Source organism: Drosophila navojoa, chromosome 2, assembly GCF_054131105.1.
Source record: "Drosophila navojoa isolate 15081-1374.11 chromosome 2, UAZ_NAV_1.0, whole genome shotgun sequence".
NCBI classification, from domain to species: domain Eukaryota; kingdom Metazoa; phylum Arthropoda; class Insecta; order Diptera; family Drosophilidae; genus Drosophila; species Drosophila navojoa.
The window spans coordinates 32,029,648-32,052,100 of NC_142890.1; the positions used below are offsets into that span (position 1 = coordinate 32,029,648).

Below are 22,453 nucleotides of genomic sequence, written 5' to 3' on the forward strand. Positions count from 1 at the left end.
AGATACTGTCCAACAGAGCAAAGTAAGTTGTGCTGCAAAGGGGATCGGAAAGTGAATTCAGTGCGCGCTACGGTCTGGGATTGGCATTGGGACTGGGATGGAATCGGGCACGGTTAGCTAAACCAAACCACTATGAGTACACGACAAAAACTTGTGAAAATGTCAATCAACTCGCACAAAAAGGAGAAACCCAACAGCAACAAATACACAAAAGTTTTCCAGACAGCATGAACAGACAGACAGCCAAAAATGATGCATTGTGCGTGAAAGGTGCAATGCCGGAGTAGGGAACATGAAGACATTTGAATGTTGGTATCTCTATCTGGGCAGTGTGACAGACTCGTAGGGGGCGCCTACGAATCGCATCCCACTGAGTCAGACTCCGAGACCGAGTCAGATTCAGAGACAGAGACGGAGAGAGAGAGAGAGAGATACGGCAGGGGAACAAGGCGCATTTAAATTCCACAGCAGCCATAGATGGGTCTGTCATATGTGGATATGATGATGACGATTGACAGCTGCACAGCTGGCACCATCCCATTGAAGCTTCGTTGACCAACTTTTGGCCACTACCTGCATTGTCAATTCATTTGGGAGTTTCTAGCCGTGCTTAGGTGCGAAAACCAAAAACTAACAAAACGTGCCAAAAGTATCAACAAAATAAATATATATAGTCTTAATACATGTGTGTGTGCGTGTGTCACTTCCAGTTAAATAAGACATGAAACATGGGCGTAACTCTAATATCAGCATTTGCCAAGGGACCGGAGCGGGACAGGGACAGGGACCAGCACCGGGGCTATAACTGGCAAAAAAAAAAAACAACAACAACAACAACTACAACAGCAAAAAAAAAATCGAAATGAAAGCAGCAACTGCCAAAACCGGTAATATCCACGGCTTGCCGACAGGCCTCTGATAAGAGCACCGCAACTCAGCGAGAGTAAGAGTGAGCTAGCACTATGCCGGCAAGGCGAGCAGGGCGAGCTATCGCCCAGCCGTGTGTGCACGAGCGAGACAGCAGCTGTGCTCGCTCGCTGGGCGTGGCCTGCTCGCACGCCACTCGCCGCCCTGTGCGTTTGTTTGGCTGTGTCGGTTGGATGCGCGGCCAGCAATCAGTCGCCACTGGGTTAGCGCGCTTGCAGCACGAAGCTCGAGAACCGTCGCGTAAAACAAAATCAGAGGGACAGACCGTCGGAACTGTAAATGCAAACAGTTATGTCGTGTTTCTTGTAACTGTTATTGCCAATATACCAAAGTGTATCGCAAAGCAAACGAAAGGCGCGAGTTTAAATCAAACGCATACTAAACGCAAACGCGCTTCTGATTCAACAAGCTTCTTGGCGCACTCAACAAAGTTATTTTTTGAAAAAAGTTAGTTTATGTTGCAAAAAGCAAAACAAACATGAATCCATACGAAAGTGGAACGCAAGCAATTTTAGGGACCTTAGATGTATTGCCTAATACTTTATTTAAGACATGTCCATCTACATTTCGACTCACTGTCAAAGCAAGTTTCTAATATATTCATTTTTACTTTAAAGAATTTCATTCACACTCGTAGAAGAACTTTTTTATATGTTAGAAAGTAGACTGTAATTGCATTGTAATATTTTGAATTGAATATAGAAAATATAGGAAATCGGATATACATATTTATATACATATGTATATGAAACATTCACCCGAACTTCTCGCAATGAATATTCATTATGCTTTAGGCAATACCTTAAGGCCCCTAGCTTTGCACTAGACACGAATTCAGGCAACATTCCCCGTCTCGCCCCTCTTTTAGGCAATCAAAATTGTTGAGTGCAGTCTTGGCTACAATATGATGGACGTTAGCAGCATGTACGGCAACCATCCACATCATCATCCACATGCTACTGCCACGGCCTACGATGGCTACGGCAGCAACTACTTTCCCTCCCCGACCCACCATATTCAGCAGCAGCAGCAACAGCAGCAACAACACCACCAGCAACACCAACAGCAGCAGCAGCAGCTAGCCTACAATGGCTACGATAGCAACTCGCCAAATTACTATCAGCAGCAGCTAACGCCGCCGCCAACCCAACACCAGCTGCAACATCCTCTCGCCCAACAACAACAACAACAACACCAACAACAGCAGCAGCAGCTTTACCCGCATTCGCACCTATTTAGTCCCAGCGCAGCAGAGTACGGCATCACAACCACGGCGGCTGTGGCAGCCTCCGGCAGCACCCCATTACATCCCACTAGCCATTCGCCCTCCGACTCGTACTACGACAGCGAATCGGTGAATCCGTACTATGCCACAGCCGCTGTAGCTACCGTACCGCCTCCAGCCGACAACTCACCTGTGACAGCGGCCAATGCAACGCAGCAGCAACAGCAGCAGCAGCAGCAGCAGCAGCAGCAGCAGCAGCAACAGCAGCAACAGCAACAGCAGCAGGCTCTGGATGCGCATGCACCCATTATTAGCTCGGAGAACGGCATGATGTACACCAACCTGGATTGCCTCTACTCGCCAAGTATGGCGCAGGCGCAGCCACACGTCTACACCGGCCAAATGGAGGAGAAGTATGCTGCAGTGCTGCATGCGGGCTACGCGGCTGCAGCGCCCGGCATGCTGCTGGAGGATCCGTCGGATGCCATGTTGCAGCTGACTGCCGGACAGCAACAGTCGCCGCCTCAAATGTGGCACCATCATCAGCACATGGGAGGCGGCTACGCCTTGGATGCAGGTATTGCCATGGACTATCCGCACGCGCATCTGCATCATGGTCTCAGTCACGGCCATTTAGCCAGCTTAACTAGCAGCGCACAGCAGCAGCAACAACAACAGCAGCAACAGCAACAGCAACAGCAGCAACAACAACTTCAGCAACATGCGACCGGTAGTGCACCTGCTCAGGTGGTGTCGCAGCATTCGATATCGCCCAACAGCGCCAACTGCCTGTCTATGGCAAGAAATCAACGTGGTGGCGGCGTCACCTCACCTGGCAGCTCCACCTCATCATCCACAGCATCTGTGTCTGCTGCGAACTCCACGCACCAAACGAACTCCCAATCCAAATCCCCAAATCACGCGACCAACATTCCAACATACAAATGGATGCAGCTCAAGCGGAATGTTCCCAAGCCCCAAGGTGAGTTTAATTACATATGTATCCATACATTGTCTTGATCAAGCTGGCGCATTACATGAGTATATAACAGAGTAATATCCATCACAATAAGGAATGGGGTCTATCTATAGGAATGGGGTCTATATAGGAACATTTTTTGAGCTGAAGGTGGAGTGCTGAAAACGAGATATCGAAAATTAGGTGATCAGAATTCAAAACGCCGATCAAAAATCAATAATCGAAAATACAAAGCCTTTAACCTTTTATAGTAGTATCTTTAAATGTTAAGTCTTATAGTCTCCATATAGAGTCATATATTAGGTCAAATGCTATTCGAAAAGTTAAAGCTTACTTATACAATGCAAATATGAATGTATAGAGAGTCGTATTCATATATGTTGTGAAATGCTATAATAAAGTATATATTCATTTATAAATACTAAAGAGAATATTATGAGAGAGCGTTAACATTTCAGATAACATAAATTAACTTATATGTTTTGTGAAATGTTATTAGAAATGTCAACATTTCCTCTCATAATCTTATCTAACATTTAAATTTTTGCCTATGTAAATGTAAATAAGTAAACTTGTATGTTTTGTAATTTTAATAGAACTGTAAAGGTTTAACCATTGACAAAAAATTCACACATTTAGAGAGTTGTTATTAGAAATGCCAGCGCTCTCTCCTGAAATTCAGTTTAACGTATACAAATGCCTACAATGTATTACGAAAGTCATTCAGGTTACGCGAATGACTGATATCTATTCCAAAGTTGTTAGAGGACTTGTAACATAAGACAACTTAAACGCAGCCAACAATAGATCATGTTTTAAACCTGTTTTCCCTAACTGCGGTGTACCACACATCCAAAAAAATATACAAAATTTATAATAAAGCTAAAAGAAAGGGTCAAATAAAACAATATGAAATAAAAAAAAAAAAAAAAAAAAAAAACAAACAAAAAATAAAAAAAAAACGATGATTTAAAAAACTGATTGACAGTCGAGATATACATATACGCGCAAGAGCCAAGTGCGTCAGACGTCCCGCCGAGGGCATGTCACCTAAAAATAAGAATGTCTCTTCAAATGCCAAAGATTTCGCTTGACGGTCTCTCACAATGATTTCGCCTGCTTTGGAGCCCCTCTCTCTCTCTCTCTCTCTCTATCTGTCTGCCCTCTCTCCCCTCCCCAACGTCCTTGTCGCTAGCCGTTGGCATATTTCTTGCATATTTCAGATAATTTTTGTCAATGCTGTGCAGTCAGTCAGGTTGTCACTTGTCACCGCGCCGAGAAGTTTTTATCTCGGAATTAGCCAGCCTAAGAGAAATACTCAAAGATTATTAACTCAAATGCACGATTAGGTGTTTGGCTCAAATATACTTACGAAAATGATTTAGTATAAGTAAATACATTTTTCGAAATTCGCATTTTTAAAAACTCACCTAGGCTTTACGTTACTAACGGCTTTCGTTCTTTCCTGTTGACCTGTTGACCAAATTGATGTGACGGACACACTTGACTTCCAAACTTCGAAACTAGCTATGCACTTTACCTGTTGCGGCAACAGAACCACTTCAATCAGATATCAGAGCTAGCGAACTCCTACCTACCTTCTACGGCTGAAGCTGTTGCTGTAGCTGAAGCGTAATCCTCCTGCGACACCAATAATCATACAAATATTTGCTTATTAATGCTGAAAAGTGTCATTTACATGCATCGTTTTCAATTAAACGACGCCAGAGATCCCCACGCGCCGCACCCAAAAGCCCGGCTGACAATGACATGACATGATAGAGAGAGAGAGAGAGAGAGAGAGAGAGAGAGAGAGAGAGAGAGAGAGAGATGTGGACGACACAGGTCTGACTGTAAATCCATACGGGGCGCTTAAACGGCGAGACAAACAAACAATTAAAGCGTGCAAAGAAAAGAAAATGAAAAGAAAATGAAAAATCATAATGAAATATAAGAAATGCAGCACGGACTGAAGATCAACAAAGAAGCTCGATGGCTCGACGGCTCGACTGCTCGGCTGGCAGTTGTCGCTGAGGCCCGAGAGTAGAGCTGGTGCTGGATGCCGATCTGGAAGTCAAGTTGGCTGTCAGAAAAAATGATTATTTAAATAAAGAGTTCGTTCATTTGAGCCCCGCTGCAACCGAACTGTCACTGAGTCCCAACTGCAAAAGCTGAAGCTGTGGAGCAGGTCTCTCAACTGCAATCGCAGTCTGTGTCTGAGGCTCAGTCTTCTTCTCAGCCTTTACCTCTGCCTCTACCTCTACTTAGGTCTCGGTCTCGATCTCTGGCTGTGCGCGCACATGCCTGGTTCAGTCCATCTGTCATGTTATCCATTTTCAGTCAGAGAACAGCATAATCAGCGATCATGGTTATAAATGGTAGCATTCGACATATTGGCATTCACGCACAGCAGAAGCTTGCCAGTAAAACGTGTATCCAAAATACCTACACTCGCACTCGCACTCGCACTCACACTCACATTCGTATTCACATCCATTGCATTCAATTCAATGAGCTCTAATGTGTTAATCAGCATTTTTCAATAACCTGGCCATATCACAAGCATTGAAAAGGTTAAGCGTGAGAGGGGAAAGTGTGGAGGTAAATAAAACAAAAAGACTAACCTACTGATTTTCCCAACTATGTGACTAGCTGTAGTTAGCTATCCAAGGATTAATTACAATGCTTACCCGGGATCTGCCATTGACGACTTGGCCAAGTAGCATGTCACACGAAATTAAATCAAAGATTCGAATCGTATCCGAATGAGTAATAGGAGTGTAAAAGGTACCGCTCTGAGTGCAGTAGCACATTTGAGTGCATAAATCGAATTCAGAGGGTTATAGACTTTATCAATGTAGAATCCGAGTCTAAAGGAAAATGGTCTGCTACATAAGTTTTCCCCCGTGCTTATGTTAAATTCTAACAAATCAATTTCCATTCTATCAAATATTATGTTTAAGTATAAAAGGACAATGTTTCCTGTACACAACACTTTTGTATACCGTAATTGATTGAAAATAAAGTGTCCCATATAAATAAATAAATAAACTCGATCCCATATCGAAATTCGGAGCATCTATACAAATAGCACTATCATTGATTAGATACCCCAGTTAGCTGGCAAATAAGACTAATTATGCTCCTGTATGGAAACTATTCCAATTAGCAAGTCGAAAACTTTATTGTTTATTGTTGTTTAGTAATTAATCGTGATGACAAGCAAAAGTCCATCATCTGAGTGGGGTCAACATAGGGTCGTGTTCAATTTCACGTTTGAAAATATATTTTTACAAATATATCACAAGATACTTTTGCAGATACAGATATATTTTTACATAGATATATATCACAATATATTTTTGAGCACATTCTTGGCTTAGGCATTTTCTCAGCCAATTAATCGAATGCAGTTATCTAAAACTTCTGGCGCGCTCTTCGCACGTCGGGCTGAATGCAATGCGTGTATTTGTAACCGTTATTGCGCTTTATTTATGGCCGCACATAATTGGGAGCCGAATGGGCAACGTCTTGTGGCATAACAATTTAATTACTGTTCGCAGCTAAAGAGTTGTGAGTGCCTCGTGTTTTATTGTTTTTTAAACGATCCACCACTTTGTCGCGGCATTTCCCCCTCGGGCACTGATGGGGCGGTGCAGCGGCCTAACACGCAAGCAGAAATGTGAAAATGTGAAAATATGGAAAAATATGAAATATGAATAGGAGCTCACCAAACTGAACGAAAAGAAACCTAACACGAAAATTAACATAACTGTCGCTGAGACTAGTTAGCAAAAAAAAAAAATAATAACAGAATTTAATAAAACAGTTGGGAGTAGCGGACTAGCAGATACCCTGCATACCTTAAAAGTCAATATAACTAAAATCTAAATAAATTAATTAAAAGAATAAAAGTATCGAGACTTTAAAGCCCATCATTTATAGACTCATCAAATTTCCGACCTACCCAAACGCCCACTGAGACTAGACTTTACGGAATATTCAAGGTCTTCTGATGAGTACAAGCACTTTAAGAAACAGGGCATACCATCCAGTCACATATTCAGTGGTTGCAGGGTATGAACCAAAAACGGCTTTGGGCCAAAGTTCAGAGAGGTGTTAGCCGGGACAGCAGCAGCAGCAGCAGTGGAGGGGTCGATTGGAGGAGTGGCGCGGCCCTTGCAGCTCGCTGTGGCGTATTCAACATTTATTTGATGTGATGTTTTGATATTTCTTGACACCAACACGCGAGGGCGACGCAGCAGCGAAATGAATTAATTACTTGCATTTCAAAACAAAACACACACACACACACACAAATGTGAAAGAAACAAAAAACGAAACCTACAAAATGAAAAAAGGTCGGACTATTTAAACGAAATGATATTTTGGATAGAAAAGTGACCACCAGGAATTTGAGATAAGATCAAACGCCCAGTCCAGACAGCGAATAGCGAACGACGGACAGCGAGACCGACCGACCGACCGACCGACCGACCGACCGACCGACCGACCGACCGACCGACCGCCCGCCTGTCTGTCACCGGTCATCACGCTGGCTACTTGGACTTGGGCCTCGCTCTTGGCCCTCACCACTGGGGAGCCACCAGAAAGCAGAAATACAACAACAAACAAAATGAGATGGAGAAGAAACAAGGCCAAATAACTCACAAAATATGTGCGGCATGTGTCGTGACAAATTTTGTTCGCTCGCGCGCATTGAGCTAACATTTCGAGAACGTGTCATTAAATACCCTACGAAAAAGGGCTGCGGATACGCAGCAGCAGCAACTGCAACTGCAACTTTTCCTTTCGGGATTGAAGTCGATTTGTAAACTGATAAATGCCCGGGTATTTACATTAATTACCACTTAAAAGCCCGCTACTATCACTGCCCAAATCCCGAATACCACATTTTCAAAGTGCTCTCTCTCTCTCTCTCTCTCTCTCTCTCTCTCTCTCTCTCTCTCTATCTCTCTCTCTCTCTCTATCTCTCTCTCTATCTCTCTCTCTATCTCTCTCTCTCACACTAATTCGGTGTGTCTCTGCTGGTTAGACTGCGACAGTTACACACACCTCAAATGTCAGTTCTCATAAAGTTTGTTGAGATCGGACGACATGAGAAGCGCATTAGTGGTCCGCCTGACTGACGGGAGGGGGGCAGGCCCCCAGCCCAGACAGAGTGAGCGCCCTTGTGCCAACTCCAGCTTCTGGCCCAGTTCTCTTTCCCTCTCCCCTCTACCTTTCTCCCTACGCACAGCCGTGGCCAGCACTAAAGGATACTCGAGGGTGCACGAGTCTTATTATGTAATATTATCCAAAAAAAGAAAGACAGTAAAATAAAACAGAAAGAGGAATAATAATAATAATATTGTCATCCCAGTGGCCTGTCGCCTTGTTTGCCTTTTTGGACATTTTTCGAGCAAACAGTGGGCCGAAAGCGAGGATATCTTATCTTTTGTTTGCATTCGCATAAGGTCCGCAGTCTGGCCCGGCCTGGTCTGGTCTGGTCTGCCCGTGGCGTCTGCCCGGCTGCCTTTAATACTTTTCAAGTATATAATTTACGAAATGATATAAGTATCCAGTTACGTGCCGAGCAAACACAGAGCACAGCCCACAGCTCACAATGAGCCGATAACGAGAAAGCGCCTCAATATCTGCTTAACAAAATTGCATAAAATCATGATATTGGAAAACTAGATATCTACCTATGTATGTGTAGTATATAATATCTGCTCCGATCAGTGATAAGCAAGGCACGCAGCTAATTAATTTATACACACGTGTCTCCCAATCAAAACACTTAGAAGTTGGCCCAAGCATTAACTTGTGCATTCCAATTGTTATTGTAACTTCCCTGTCGATTGTCAAGCCGCTAAACTTTTGACAGTTGATAATTGTTACTGAAGAGAGACAGCAGTTGTCAAATCGATTAAATTTAGCTTGATTATTTATATAAAGTCATTCATTTTCAATTTTAATGGCAGAAAGGGCGGCAAGTTGAGTCGAGTTTGTCCATGTCCGCCTTTCCTTTTGTAGAATGTAGAATATAAACAATAGTTTTATAGTTCTATATCCCTCCATAAATACTAGAAAAGAACCAATGCAACACACCCTAGCTAAGTTATACGAATAGTATTATTGAAATAGATATTACTATATCGGGTGTTCATTTTCGTTTTTCGGTTCGTCACGGTCCAAAAGGCGAGCCATAACATTCATAACATTCATAACATTTATTGATAGATACTGATAGTGAGTTTCTCCAAGTTTCATACGGACAGCACAGCGAATATTTATCAAAATACTAAATGGAAATCAAGCTGCATAGTATAATATATATGAATGTAAGTGATATCCGCAAAGCAGTTCAGATCGTCACATACTGAAATATTTACGTATAATCTGAATTGTGAAATCCCTTTGAACTTGTGCCCATCCATCAATTAGTGGAGCTCCGGTGGCCACTGGGCTTTGTTATACCATATCTTGTCACTATATCCAAATGGCCTTTCGGTGTAAATAATATTTACAAGCGTAAAAAATACAATTCGCAGCTTAGAGCACTCATTTGACGAAACAAAGCGACCAAACAGTAGTCAGCCAACAATTTAAGCTGCTCGCATTACGATTATGCCCAGCCAGAGACAATGGGCAACTGGTTCGCCAATGCTGCGCACTCGTAGGTAGTGCAGGCAGAACGGTACTTGACTCTCGAGCTATTCGCGGCGCTCTTTGAATTCGACTGCCCCGCTGGGTCGCCAGCTCTGCGTCTCTCTCTCTCTCTCTCTCTCTCTCTCTGGCTCTCCGGAACACGCGCATTTAGCCAATGATCTGCAAATCAAAGAACGCCGAAACTGAATGCCACAAGAGCCCCGGAGCTCTACAATTGTCTCTCGCTAGGCGCGCCAACATGTGAAGGTGATTTCATGACCAAGCGCCTAACCAGGCATTTGTTGGGTTCTCTTTTCTTTTCTTCTATTGGTCACGGACCAATCAAATCGAGAGCGGTGCGTGCGACGGCAGCAAACGGTTTCAGCAGATAGAACGTTAAACGAAAGCTGTCAATTCGAAGTTTCGTTGCTTGAATTGTATTATTGCTTACTTATTTTTGTTATTCGAGTACCCTCAGCCCGCGGAGCACGGCAGAGCGGGCATATTTGTTTCCTACGAACGTATGTAACAGGCCGAAGGAGGCGTGCGATCCTCAATAATATAATCATAGAGTGTATATTGCTTATATGCCCAATCCTCAGAAGAAGCCGTGAGATGGTCGGATACTCAGTGGGCTTCAAGGGCGTATTGGACTATATACTATAATAGTTTTAATTTACGTATACAAATAAAAGTATGATATCATATATACAATATATGGGCAGAATGGGAGAAAAGAGAGAGAACGTAATTCCATCATATACTCCCATTTCATGCGCATTATTCTTAAGGCAATTGATTTCCGTTACAAGTTTCACGTATCTCATGGCTGTCTACAGGGTATCTCATGGTCACTTTGTGCCCACCACTCTCATGATATTTGTACTTTTTCTATATCAGTTGTGAAAAAGCGATATCGAACTTATGACGCCTCGCGGCCGACCGCCCCGCCTCCCCGGCAAGAACAATGGACGCCGCTTGACGCTGCTGGGCTTTAAAGTGGACATTGTAGTGGCCTCTGGTATTATGTAGGTTTGTACGCTTGAACTTCAACTGGGCGCTGCGACAGGCGCTACTTCACTCGCACTGGATGGAGCTAATTGATGGATATCTCTGTGGGTGCCATGAAATGTTGGCCTAGGTGTCCCCCAGTTGCATTAAGGCATTAGAAGAATGGCACTCTGTGGGCTTAGTTGGACGTGCAAAGATTTCTGTGCTAGTTAAGATCGATCTCCTATACAAATTCCATTTCGAAACGAGCTGCCCAACCTGAACTTGGCAGATATGTAGATAAACAAACTTCCTTAACTGTCTGATATGAGAAATGCAGTTATTAAATGTGATTTTGATCACATCAAAATAAGATAATTCAAGCATTATTTCAATGCCCATGTTATCAGATCGACTTGATATGAATTTCCGAACAAAGGTTTTATTTGTTTAAAAAATTAATTTCTTATGTCATACTTCTACCCATTCATTTTAAATACAAATGCAACTCAAATTCGAAGCAATTTTGCGGTCACAATTCTCATATGAAGTCGCAGCTAATCTGTATTGGCACCGACTACGATGCGACAGTCTTGAGAATTGATAAATACTTCAAGCCAATTCGTTACTAGCCTGATTGTGCCACATTAATAACGATGATATTAGATTATTAGCTATATTATTTATTTTTAAAATTATCACTAGGAAACACTCAACTCCAATTGCTAAAATAAGAACTTACTATGTTAACAGACAGAAGACAGTGTCTGGAATTTAGGACTTGAGTGTATGTGTGTGTGTTTGTGGCACAGCTGCTTGGTGCCTGTGTATGTAAGTGTGTGTTGTGTTAATTCAATTCAACGGCAGAAAAAAATTAAATCTTAATTCGAATAATACATTCTGACAACATGACGGATCACCAACGAAAATGCAGAGCCACACACTCACACTACTCTCGCACACACACACAGATGGCGAGGTAGATGCGCATAGTTTCCCTTTTGTTATCCCTATGTACTTGGCTGTATATAGGTCTATGTGTGTGAAATTCCCTTTCGACACAGCCAGAGGCTCTCCGCAAATAAGGGTGTTCGATAAAAGCCAAGAAAAAATGGCTACCGAGTGCCGAATGTGGGTTGACAAGTAGTGCTCTGCGTCTGTGTATGTCTGCGTGTGTGCGTGCCAATGGCTGACAGTCAACACTTTTAGCACTCTACTCCAAATTGAAATCCACTTGACACGCTCCTCCCATCTCCTTATTCAATTTTTATTAGTCTGCTCCAATTGAAAATGCGAATTTCGGGCATATCGAAAGTGTTCAAATGTGCTTATTGGACCGAGAGGGAATCCCGAAAAGTATGTACATATGTATGCATACATATCCGATCTATTGATAACTTTCTTCATTTAAGATTTAACAAAGTAAGGTTAGAATAGGCCAGAGTAGGGTGTTCCAAGTCGGATAGATTAGAGCACACTTGCTTGTCTTTAGTCACTGGGCCTGCTGCAAACGTCTCTGATGATTTAATTCAATTAATGCCGTATTTGTGTAACTTTTTGGGTATATGACAGAAATTGATGCGCATGGAATGTAACTCCATATGTATACATATATATGTATATGCCTAGTATATGGGAGCGTGCGTGTGTGTAAGCCGCTCTAATACGTCTATAAGTATTTGCAAATTAAAATGTCAACAGAACAAATTTGAAAACATTTTGGCGACTTAACATTTTGAAGACATGGACAGTTCCAGACGTCGTACGTCCTTTGATAATTTCGTTGACGTTCTTAAAATTTTTCGACAATGATGCTAATGTCATCATCAATCTTCGTGCAGAAACTCAGCCAGGCAGCAGCGCACAGTGCGAGAGCGAAAGAGCGGCAGAGAGCGCGGAGAGAGAGAGAGACAGAGAGAGAGAGACAGAGAGAGAGAGACAGAGAGAGAGAGAGAGTGAGATAAGAAAAGTGAGAGCGAATACCTCGTCTAAAACTGTCGCCTTCAATGTTGGCCAATGTGTTAATGCTCCGCCATAGGCCACTTTCAGATACATATATAAATATACATACATATGTACATATATATATATACATATATGTCGACTGTATGAATTTTGTGGGGCTCTCGAGCATTTCTCATTAGACAAATTAACAAATTTGGCTGACTTTGTGGCGGGTGGTGCTGGTGGTGCTGGTGGTTGGGCCGCTGTTGCCGACAAGTGGCATTAGCTCTGCTTGGCAGCTTGACTTGTTTACATGAGATAATTTCAATATAATAAATCATTCTGCCTTGTGTATATACGCACATTTTCTCAACAAATTATATCGAATCTAGCCAATGCAGCGCCTTTTCAAAAATATTATAGAAACAGTTTGTTGTCGGCCTTGGATTCGGACTGTCAGCCCAAAAGAGTTACGAGTTTACCTATTGCTCCACCCACATCCACACACTCACACACACACACAGCCCAAAGTTCTAAAATATTTGTATGCCAAGCAAATGAGTCACTAAAACTTGAAACTTGGAACTCAATTCTAGACTTTAGAACAAATAGTATTTGCTTAATATGTTAGATAGAGGATTGGGGCCATGATTCACATTGTATTTCAGAATGATACATATTACAAAACGGATAGATTCGGAGGTATAATATACATATATTAGTACAATTATTTGTGGCCGGCGGTACTTACTAATAAGTACGATGTATTTGAGTAATATTTGTTTAACCATTTTGGTCGAAGTTATGGCATTAAAAAGAACGCCCCTTCGCACCTTCTGCGTCTACAGTTTGCTCTTCGGATTCGGATAGAGCGTATCGGATGGATCATGGTTAGCTGCCCTCAGAAATTCGAGCCCTTATGTGTTGCAGTAACTACTGTACAAGCTTCAACAATAATCCATCATTCTGGACCCGATCGAATGCTTATTTGACGTCCTCAAACGCAGCTGAGCTCGAATCCCAGTAGAATTCTGTCTTTCAATTTAGCACATGGCCAGGCACACCGCATCTCTGCCTAACCTTCGACTGAATACCTTATATCATCCATGAGCACTCTAATATCCGCGGATAGCAGCAATCGTAAAATATAGTTTTTAGTTGCGTATATTTCGGGGAGTACTTGATAAACTACTCTACTCGATACGCTTATGACGAAAGGTATAAATTGGTCTAAGTTTCAAATATTTACTTTAGCTAAAAACTCTTTTATCTACTGCTCCAAGTGTGTTTCATTCCATTTCTCACAATGGGACTTCCTTCTAGTCGAATGTCAACTCGAGTGAACTCAATCTTAAACACACTTTCTATCTATTGTGACCGACATAACGCGCACATTTCAATTTGTTGTGCAGGCAGACAAACACACATGCCACTCCTTATCAATGGAAAGCAAATAATGCTCGCATTCCCAGCTACTGGAATTCGATTCTGTTAATCTATGTGGAAAGGAAAGACAGTAGCCAAAATGTTGCTATTAATGCTTGCATTTGATAAACATGCGCGTATCAATAGATTTATGTCAATATTTAAATTTTCTTTTAGTTCAAAACGAATAGAAAGCGAGAGAGATGGAGAGAGAGAGAGAGAGGGAGAGAGAGAGAGACTGAGAGACATAGAGACAGAGAGAGAGAGAGAGAGAGAGAGAGAGAGAGAGAGAGAGAGAGAGAGAGAGGGAGAGAGACACACACACAAAGGTGTTGATAAAACAAAATCTAACCTGCTTCCTGCGCGACAGACAACATTTTTATAATGAGGCGCCATTTGGGACATTCGCATGCATGTGTGAGTGCATTTGTGTGTGTGTGTACATACGTATGTGTTTTAAATTGATCTAACACAAACACAGCCCAAAACGATGGCTAAGTCTTTTGGGCAACAGTTTTCACGTGTGTCGTGACTAATAAGCCACGGGACGTCCCCGGAGAACTTTCAATCAACAAGAAAACTTTGTTTTTTGTATGTATCTGTGTGTGTATGTGTGTATGTTTGTCTGTGTGTGTGTGTGTGTGTGTGTGTGTGTGTGTGTGTGTGTGTGTCTCTGTGTGTGTGTGTGTGTGTGTGTGTGTGTGTGTGTGTGTGTGTGTGTGTGTGTGTGTGTGTGTGTGTGTCTGTGTGTGTATGTGTGTATGTTTGTCTGTGTGTGTGTGTGTGTGTGGGTGTGTGTGTGTGTGTGTGTGTGTGTGTGTGTGTGTGTGTGTGTGTGTGTGTGTGTGTGTGTATGTGTGTGTGTGTGTGTGTGTGTGTGTGTGTGTGTGTGTGTGTGTGTGTGTGTGTGTGTGTGTGTGTGTGTTTGTGTGTGTGTGTGATGTCCAATGCAATGCAAGTTGAAGTTTTGTGCATTTAATGTTACCAAAATGAACTGAAAGTGCAGCATGGCATGACACGAGAAAAGTCCAAGTTGACAGCTGACCAGTAAAACTGACAGCATATACGGATTGGATTAGTTATAGTTATTGTGCGTGTGTGTGCGTGTGTAAGAGAGAGTTTTGTCAAGTCAGCAATCGCATTGAAATGGCCCAAATGAGAACACACGCCAACTAAATATATTGCGCACTCACACAGGCACTCACCCCGGCAGGCGAAAAGGGGTTAAGTAGCGTGGGGTGTAGATAGCCAATTAGTCCTGCGAGTCAACAGGATTAATGTATACCCTTACTATGGGCATTTATCTTTGGTCATTTAGCGCCTCAATGACAGGATTATACAGGCAGCTCCAGCACAGATAGGGCTAGAGTGAAATAATGGGATAGATTGGGGAGTGTTGAGGATCCAGACATACACATCCATATTAATATGCACAGCTTATTGTAAGTATTGCAATATTTCCTGCGTCCAACAGTGAGAGACACAATGTCTCTTTGAAGAAAGAGAGAGCAGAGAGAGATCGATTTTCTCAATATTCCATAAGAGTAGCTAATTCTGGAACCTCGCTTTAATTAAAGATTTATTTTCAAAGTCATTATTATTGCGAAGGGTATTCCACTTGCCGCATACGCAAGGTACGCATCTAATCCTTTCTGCATATTAGTCCAGTACTCGACTGACCTCTGGTGACGCACTCTAGTCAGCTGTCAGCTGTCAGCTGAGTCTCGGAATGACCATCTGCTGGCCCTAACACTGAGAATCAGCAGTCCACCGGTCACCGTATCAGCGCATTTTGCGAAATGCTTCCAGCCGAATGTCAAATTAGGCAAGCGACCTGGGGCCATAAATTATGTGAGTTTCGGCTGGCTGATATTTAGAATCGTTTAACTGACTATGTGATCAATCAAATCATCAGCGATCGTGCCCAAAAGTCGTTCCGCTCTGCGCGTTTGTTTTATGTTTTTGATTAGGCACGTTGTCGCCTTTTCTTGGTCGTGTTGTGTGTTTAAGCAGGCAATTAAAACAATTCACTTTTAATTGCAATATAATTTTCTATTTGCACTCGAATTAAAACATATTATCAACTGAGTCGCTGCCCAGACACCAGACACCAGACACCAGAAGCCCTCATGGAGCGCTTGTGCTCTGCCCGTCGCCTGCCTACTTAATCTCCAGCCCCCATGCCCCATACCCCATCTCGGACCCCCGGCCCCGGGCCTCAGCTATCTGTAATGCCCGTCCGTCGACTCGCCTAGGGCGGGGGATCTGTGTAAAGTGCCACTGGCGCCTACATATCACCCAGCTGATAATATCGCACCAAAATGGCCGCCAGCGGATGAATCACTCCGTTGGGACTATGCTAAATTCACTAGAGCAAATGAAGCTACAGCTGGAATAGGAGAGGCCACACAAGAAATTCCCTTTACATTCACATTCATAAGCAGGAATTCAGCTAAAGATTAACTAAATATCAAATATATTAGTAAGAAGAGAAATTTCACTGAGCGTGCATTGTATGTATGTGTCTAATAGCAATCAAATAAATAGTGTGTTTTTTTTTTTTTTTCATTAATAAAATATGTCATTCACGAAGTGATTACAATATTTACACAACAGTTTTGATATAGTTGTATATTGGTACCTAGCATATTAATGATCATAAATAGATATACATTTATGATCATTAATGTGCTAGATAGATGGTCTTATCATAGCATAGCCTCTGAGATAGTTGAAACTAATACTCAAATCCAGACTCTCCCGTGTTATGGAAGACTTTCGAAGCCAAAGCGCATAAGTAGTTGCCTCAAGGCCTAGACATTGGAACTATCAAGGTCTAGTTTAAATATTATCCATTGATGAGCTCCACGTAATCAGTTGACCTAGTTTGCAGCTCCAACTCAAGAGCTTATCCCGTAAAGTACAAGAAAAACACTTGAGGCTTTTATTCATTTTCCTTTCACACGAGCATTTATCAGAGCTATGCAAAAGTCAACAAGTCGCACGGTTTAGCAAAAACCTGCAATTGTAATTAAAGCTTGTTGGCGATGATATCAAATTACATTACATAGACTTTCGAGGAGCTGCCAACCAACTGCCCATTGCTCTTGCAACCCACCCGCATGCACACGTGCAGCCCAGTTCTTCTTGAGCTCTTCTCGCTGTTGTTGTTGTTGCTGCTGCTGTTAGTGGTTGGTGTTGGTGGTGCAACTTCTGCTCTTGTTTACATTGACTGCCAGCAGTGTCATTTAAGCGCCATGGTGCCACTGCGGCAGCCGCTTGCCCGCGCCAGCCACGCCAAGCCAATAAACAGCCACCGCGAATGGCCTTGTGCAACTGAGTTACCCATCGACCCATCGTCCCGTTGTCCCATCGTTCGCTGCCCGTAGATTTTCTGCTGGCGCACACTGTCAACACAGAAGGCGACACAGTCAGCAACGCATTGCGTGCATTCAAGTGGAAGCGATCCGTCGATAATGCTCTCTAAAACTAATATTACAAATGTAGATACCGTTTGGCGCCGGACGCGGACGCCAGTTAAAGGCGACGGTGCCGCCAACTGTCCGCGACATGTTTGACATGTCGAGCGACACCAGCCGAGCTCAGCCGAGCTCAGCCCAGCCCAGCCCAGCACAAGCAGCAGCAGCAGTAGTGAATGCAGCTCCATGCCCGAATACTATCCGAAGTGCCCGGACTCATAGACGACTGGAATGCGACACTGAGCGTTGCTGTTTGTTTGCTGGAAAATTCAAATGTCGCCCAAACCACTCACAGTCTAATCCTTCTGCTGGTTTTCTTACGCACACACACACTTGCACACACCTATGCCTCTGCGTGTGTGTGTGTGTATGCATTATGATAGGAGTCTTGAATTCAATTTCAGTTTCCAGCTCCAGCAGCGGCTTATCGACTGCGCCCCCTCCTCGCAGTGCCAATTGAGCCACAGTGTCCGTCATCAGTGTACGCCAAATTGACTTCTCTTTTGCAGTAGGTGTCATAAATTCATCATTAATTCGCGTGCTTAGAGCGGTCGGCCTTTTCCATTATATTTCCCACTTTATATTCTTTTTTGTAATTTATGATATCGCCCATTTGATTTATTGTATGTCGCTACTTATAGCCGAAATGCATAAAATACAACAAAAACCCAACTACTTGCGCTCATAATGCTCGAATATTGTTGTTCTTACTTATGAGTCCTTCCCGGACTCGTCCAGCTGCCGCTCACCTCTTAACTTAAAACTAATCGAAGCGTCGTTCCAATAATACTGAACACTTACTTGTCGTTATTGCTACTTAATTCTCGTTAATTGATTTATTCGAATGAAACTTCCATTTAGATTTATGATTGTGTGAAAAGGTTTTTATCACCAGCCACATTACCTCTATATGTATTTCATATTTTTATTGCATCGAAGGAAATTCCATAAGTCAACTGTGTCAAGGTAGTTCAAGAACTCTGTCTCTCTCTCTGTCTCTCTCTCTCTATCTCACTCTATCCTATCTCTCTCTCTATCTCTATCTCTATCTCTCTCTCCTCTAATAGTAATAATAATTACAGGAATAATATGTTTTCCGCATTAATTAATACGCACTTCATATATTATTTTCCGAGGCGGATCTGTGTTTAAGAGAAGAAAAGCTGCGCATCTAAGCCTAAGGACAACAAACACAAAGGATATACCCATGTCCTTTTCTCCAGACTATGTAATGTTAGGTCCCAGTCAGACACTCCCTCTGTCCTGTAGAGGTCTGTGCAGATCCAAAAGTACTTTTTTGACACATCGTTGCTTAGGTAACCAGTCAAGCCCACAGAAAACAAATACAAGAAAGCCTATTTCCGTGCCACCCACAAATCTATTCGATTTGGTTTCTGCGTCTAAGGTAAAGTCAAGCCCGCTGTCAGGATAATCCCAATATTTTCAAACAAACCTATTAGCCACATTAAATCCTTCTATGGAAAGAGCCGAGATTATTTTCATCATCGGCGGCTTTAGCCACGGGGCGCATGTCAAATTATGAATAAAATGCAGAATCACGCAAAGAGCAAAAGTCAAAGGCACGGCCCAAAAATAAATACAACACCCAAACACACACACACACACATGCAGATGAATGCCAACAATGCCCATGGCCTGGCCAGGGTCTCCGGGCCTCTCACACTGATTAGGTACGACAGCTAGAGATCAACGCCAGGGGATCACTCAGCCATAACCCAAAGCGTAACCACAACAAAAAAAAAATAAAATAAAAAAAAAAACTCTAAGTGAATGACGATCACTTATTTTCTTTTCCTCCCATGGCTCACTCTCTCTCCTTCTACCGCTGATTCTGTCTTACAGCACCGAAACTACCTGCCAACATGAGCAACATGCACGATTACCAGCTGAATGGTCACCTGGACATGTGCCGCGGGGGCAGCTCTGCCGGCTTGCCTATCCAGAACCCGCTGCTGCCGCAGAGCGCGAGCACGGCCGTCGCCACCAATGGCTTGGCCGTGGGCGGCGGCGGTGGTGCTGCGGCTGTCGGTGGCGCTGCCGTTGGTGCCCCCGCCGGTGTCGGCCTCAGCAACTGCAGTCTATCGTCCACGAACAACTCGGGCCGCACCAACTTCACCAACAAGCAGCTGACGGAGCTGGAGAAGGAGTTCCACTTCAATCGCTACTTGACCCGTGCCCGCCGCATCGAGATTGCCAACACGCTGCAGCTGAACGAGACGCAGGTGAGTCTAAGCCTCTGACCAGCTGAAGCAACAATTGAAAGGACAGTAGCCAAAAGTAGCCGGTGCTAATAGACCCTTTCTTTGACCAAAATAGCTCATTTCAGACATAAACCGATATACAAAATAATACAACTAAAGTACCTATGTGGCCATTAATTAAATTAATTGATTGAAAGTATATATAAGATTACACTCTTAATGGTAGACAATTTTTCATTAGCTGATTTGCTGATTGCACTTTTATTACAAAATAATAATAATATAATTCGCTGAATATCTTGCATAAACCAATCAACATTTTCCGTAAGGCTCGAATGAGGTCCTCTTACATATGGCGAGGGGTTTGGTGCATTACCAATTTTGAATGACATGGACTCAACGCTTGTTAATAATAACAAAAGGTCAGCAGAAAGCCTAATTGAAAAATATTAAGGCTGAAATTGGCCCAGTTGGAAGTGTTTCTAAATACTGTTGCATACTGAATATTGAATATTGAATATCTATGTTAGCTCTGTTTAATTAGTTTATAATTAACAAAGCGTAACTTTATATTCTAACCGTATTTTTTAATTCGCAGGTGAAAATATGGTTTCAAAATCGCCGCATGAAGCAGAAGAAGCGTGTCAAAGAAGGACTCATTCCGGCGGACATGATAACTCAGCATAGCACACCCGTCTTAACTGAGAAGCAGCCCCTACAGCAACAGCAACATCAACATCAACATCAACATCAACAGCAACACCAGCAGCAGCAACAGCAATCCGATCTAAAGGCTTCTGAAATCACCAGCAGTGAATTGCCAACAACAGCAGCAACAGCAGCAACAACACCAATATCCAAATAGAATTAAACAAATTCAAGCTATTGTTGTTATTATTGTTGTTGATGCTGTCGTTGCAGCTGTTGTCGTTGATCTTGTTGTTAAGAATACCCTGTACCCATTCAGCCCCTCCTGCAGCATCAAATTACCAAATATATATCTGACCAAGCAAACGTCTAACTAACGTCAAGGGCAATATCTGTCCGTCCGTCTGGTAGCCCGCCTTGTCTTGGACACTTCTAATTAGCTACGTGTGCAGCTTGGCGAAATCAATTCAAAATTTTATTGACATAGTATTTCATGGCGTTAACAAGGTATATGTATTCAGACCTCAGCTGGACCCCAAGATCAGACTGCCTACTTCTGCTTCATAGACGACAAATCTATAGATCAATACGCACACGCGTCACATTGATCTCCTTCACCACAAATTATGATATATTATACAAAAGTATACATATTTATAAATTACAAAGTAGAGGAGTATTGACTTTCTTATGGTAATTATATATGTACATATATGAGAGGATGTTCAATGAGTACTGGGTATCTGCTAGTCGTGCGCTGCCGACTAAACAGTTTTAATTATTTCTTGTTATTATTTTTGCTTTTGAATAGAATGCCAAATGTCATGCGCATTTTGTTGTGATAAATGAATAGAAAAATAAATCTAAAAAGATATAACCCAAAAGCAAATATATAAATATAACATATAAATATATATACATACATATTATTTCATTATAGTAGCCAATGTAATTCATTTGTAAGTTGTACAAATTAAAGAAAATCAAATACTAACGTAGCAACTCCTTAGAATCAGCAGCTGCAAGTTCGACTAGAATAAACTAAACTCAGGGTTATATGATATGAGCAATTTGCATAAGTAAACTGTAGAACGCCGAACAATTCGACTAACTACGCTAGATGCAAAGCCTAACAAGCATTATACAAATACGTTAACTAAATCAAAATCTATGCGAATGCTGCCATAACACAGATTCCTAAGCAATTCAGCCGAACCGAGGGAGAACACCATTTTAATTAACTCGTAATCGTATTTAGTATTATCATTCTGTTACTGTAAGCAAGGCCTTCTATGACACAAGAACAACAGTTATTTGACGAATTGGTATTCAATCTTGATGTATGATGTACTATATGCATATATACATATGTATATATATTTATAAATATACATATAAATATATACAAATATCTGTATATACATATAACTATTCATATATTTATACATATACTCTAGTCTTAATTGTAATATACATAAAGATAATTGTACAACGAAACCGGATATAAATAAATAAACTTATTTGAAAATTGTTGATTAAAAAACAACTTGGCATATAAAATACCACAGGACGATAGTTCTTAATTTTAAATTTTAAAAATAATAATTTTAAAAAACCTGACCACTCTATAATCTTGATTCTTATCAATGTGTATTTTTAATGAATTTGGGAATTGGCAAAGAAAAGAACTGTAACGCAGCGATTCCTTCAAAATCACATGTGTATACAAATTTTGATTTTCTTGGGGATTTGCCTAGCTACCTTGAAATTTGACTAATTTGCTAGTATTAAAAAACAACGTGAAAAATTAATCAAATGCCTTCATCAAAGTCGGCTTGCAATTTGATGGATAGGATTTTAAGACTACATTCAAAATTTCCAATACATCAAGCTCTGTTAAATAACATATGATTGTAACTATGTATGTACATACATATGTATGTATGTAGCAACGTACATA

General features: G+C 42.0%; 1 protein-coding gene across 1 annotated transcript; it reads left to right on the forward strand.

Moving 5' to 3' along the window:
- The first annotated feature begins 1,083 nt into the window (after positions 1 to 1,083).
- Positions 1,084 to 21,854, forward strand: lab (labial). Its single transcript, XM_030387899.2, has 4 exons — positions 1,084 to 1,374; positions 1,796 to 3,134; positions 19,487 to 19,866; positions 20,444 to 21,854. The coding sequence occupies exons 2-4, from the start codon at positions 1,832 to 1,834 to the stop codon at positions 20,708 to 20,710; spliced, it is 1,950 nt and encodes a 649-aa protein (XP_030243759.2). The 5' UTR covers positions 1,084 to 1,374; positions 1,796 to 1,831; the 3' UTR covers positions 20,711 to 21,854.
- The last annotated feature ends 599 nt before the right edge of the window (positions 21,855 to 22,453 follow it).

What these genes read in the sequence shown, in the direction of transcription:
- lab (XM_030387899.2), top strand. Translation starts at nt 1,832, where the DNA reads ATGATGGACGTTAGCAGCATGTACGGCAACCATCCACATCATCATCCA. An exon ending in GAATGTTCCCAAGCCCCAAG is followed by an intron (nt 3,135 to 19,486) that starts GTGAGTTTAATT and finishes TCTGTCTTACAG; the next exon opens with CACCGAAACTACCTGCCAAC. An exon ending in TGCAGCTGAACGAGACGCAG is followed by an intron (nt 19,867 to 20,443) that starts GTGAGTCTAAGC and finishes TTTAATTCGCAG; the next exon opens with GTGAAAATATGGTTTCAAAA.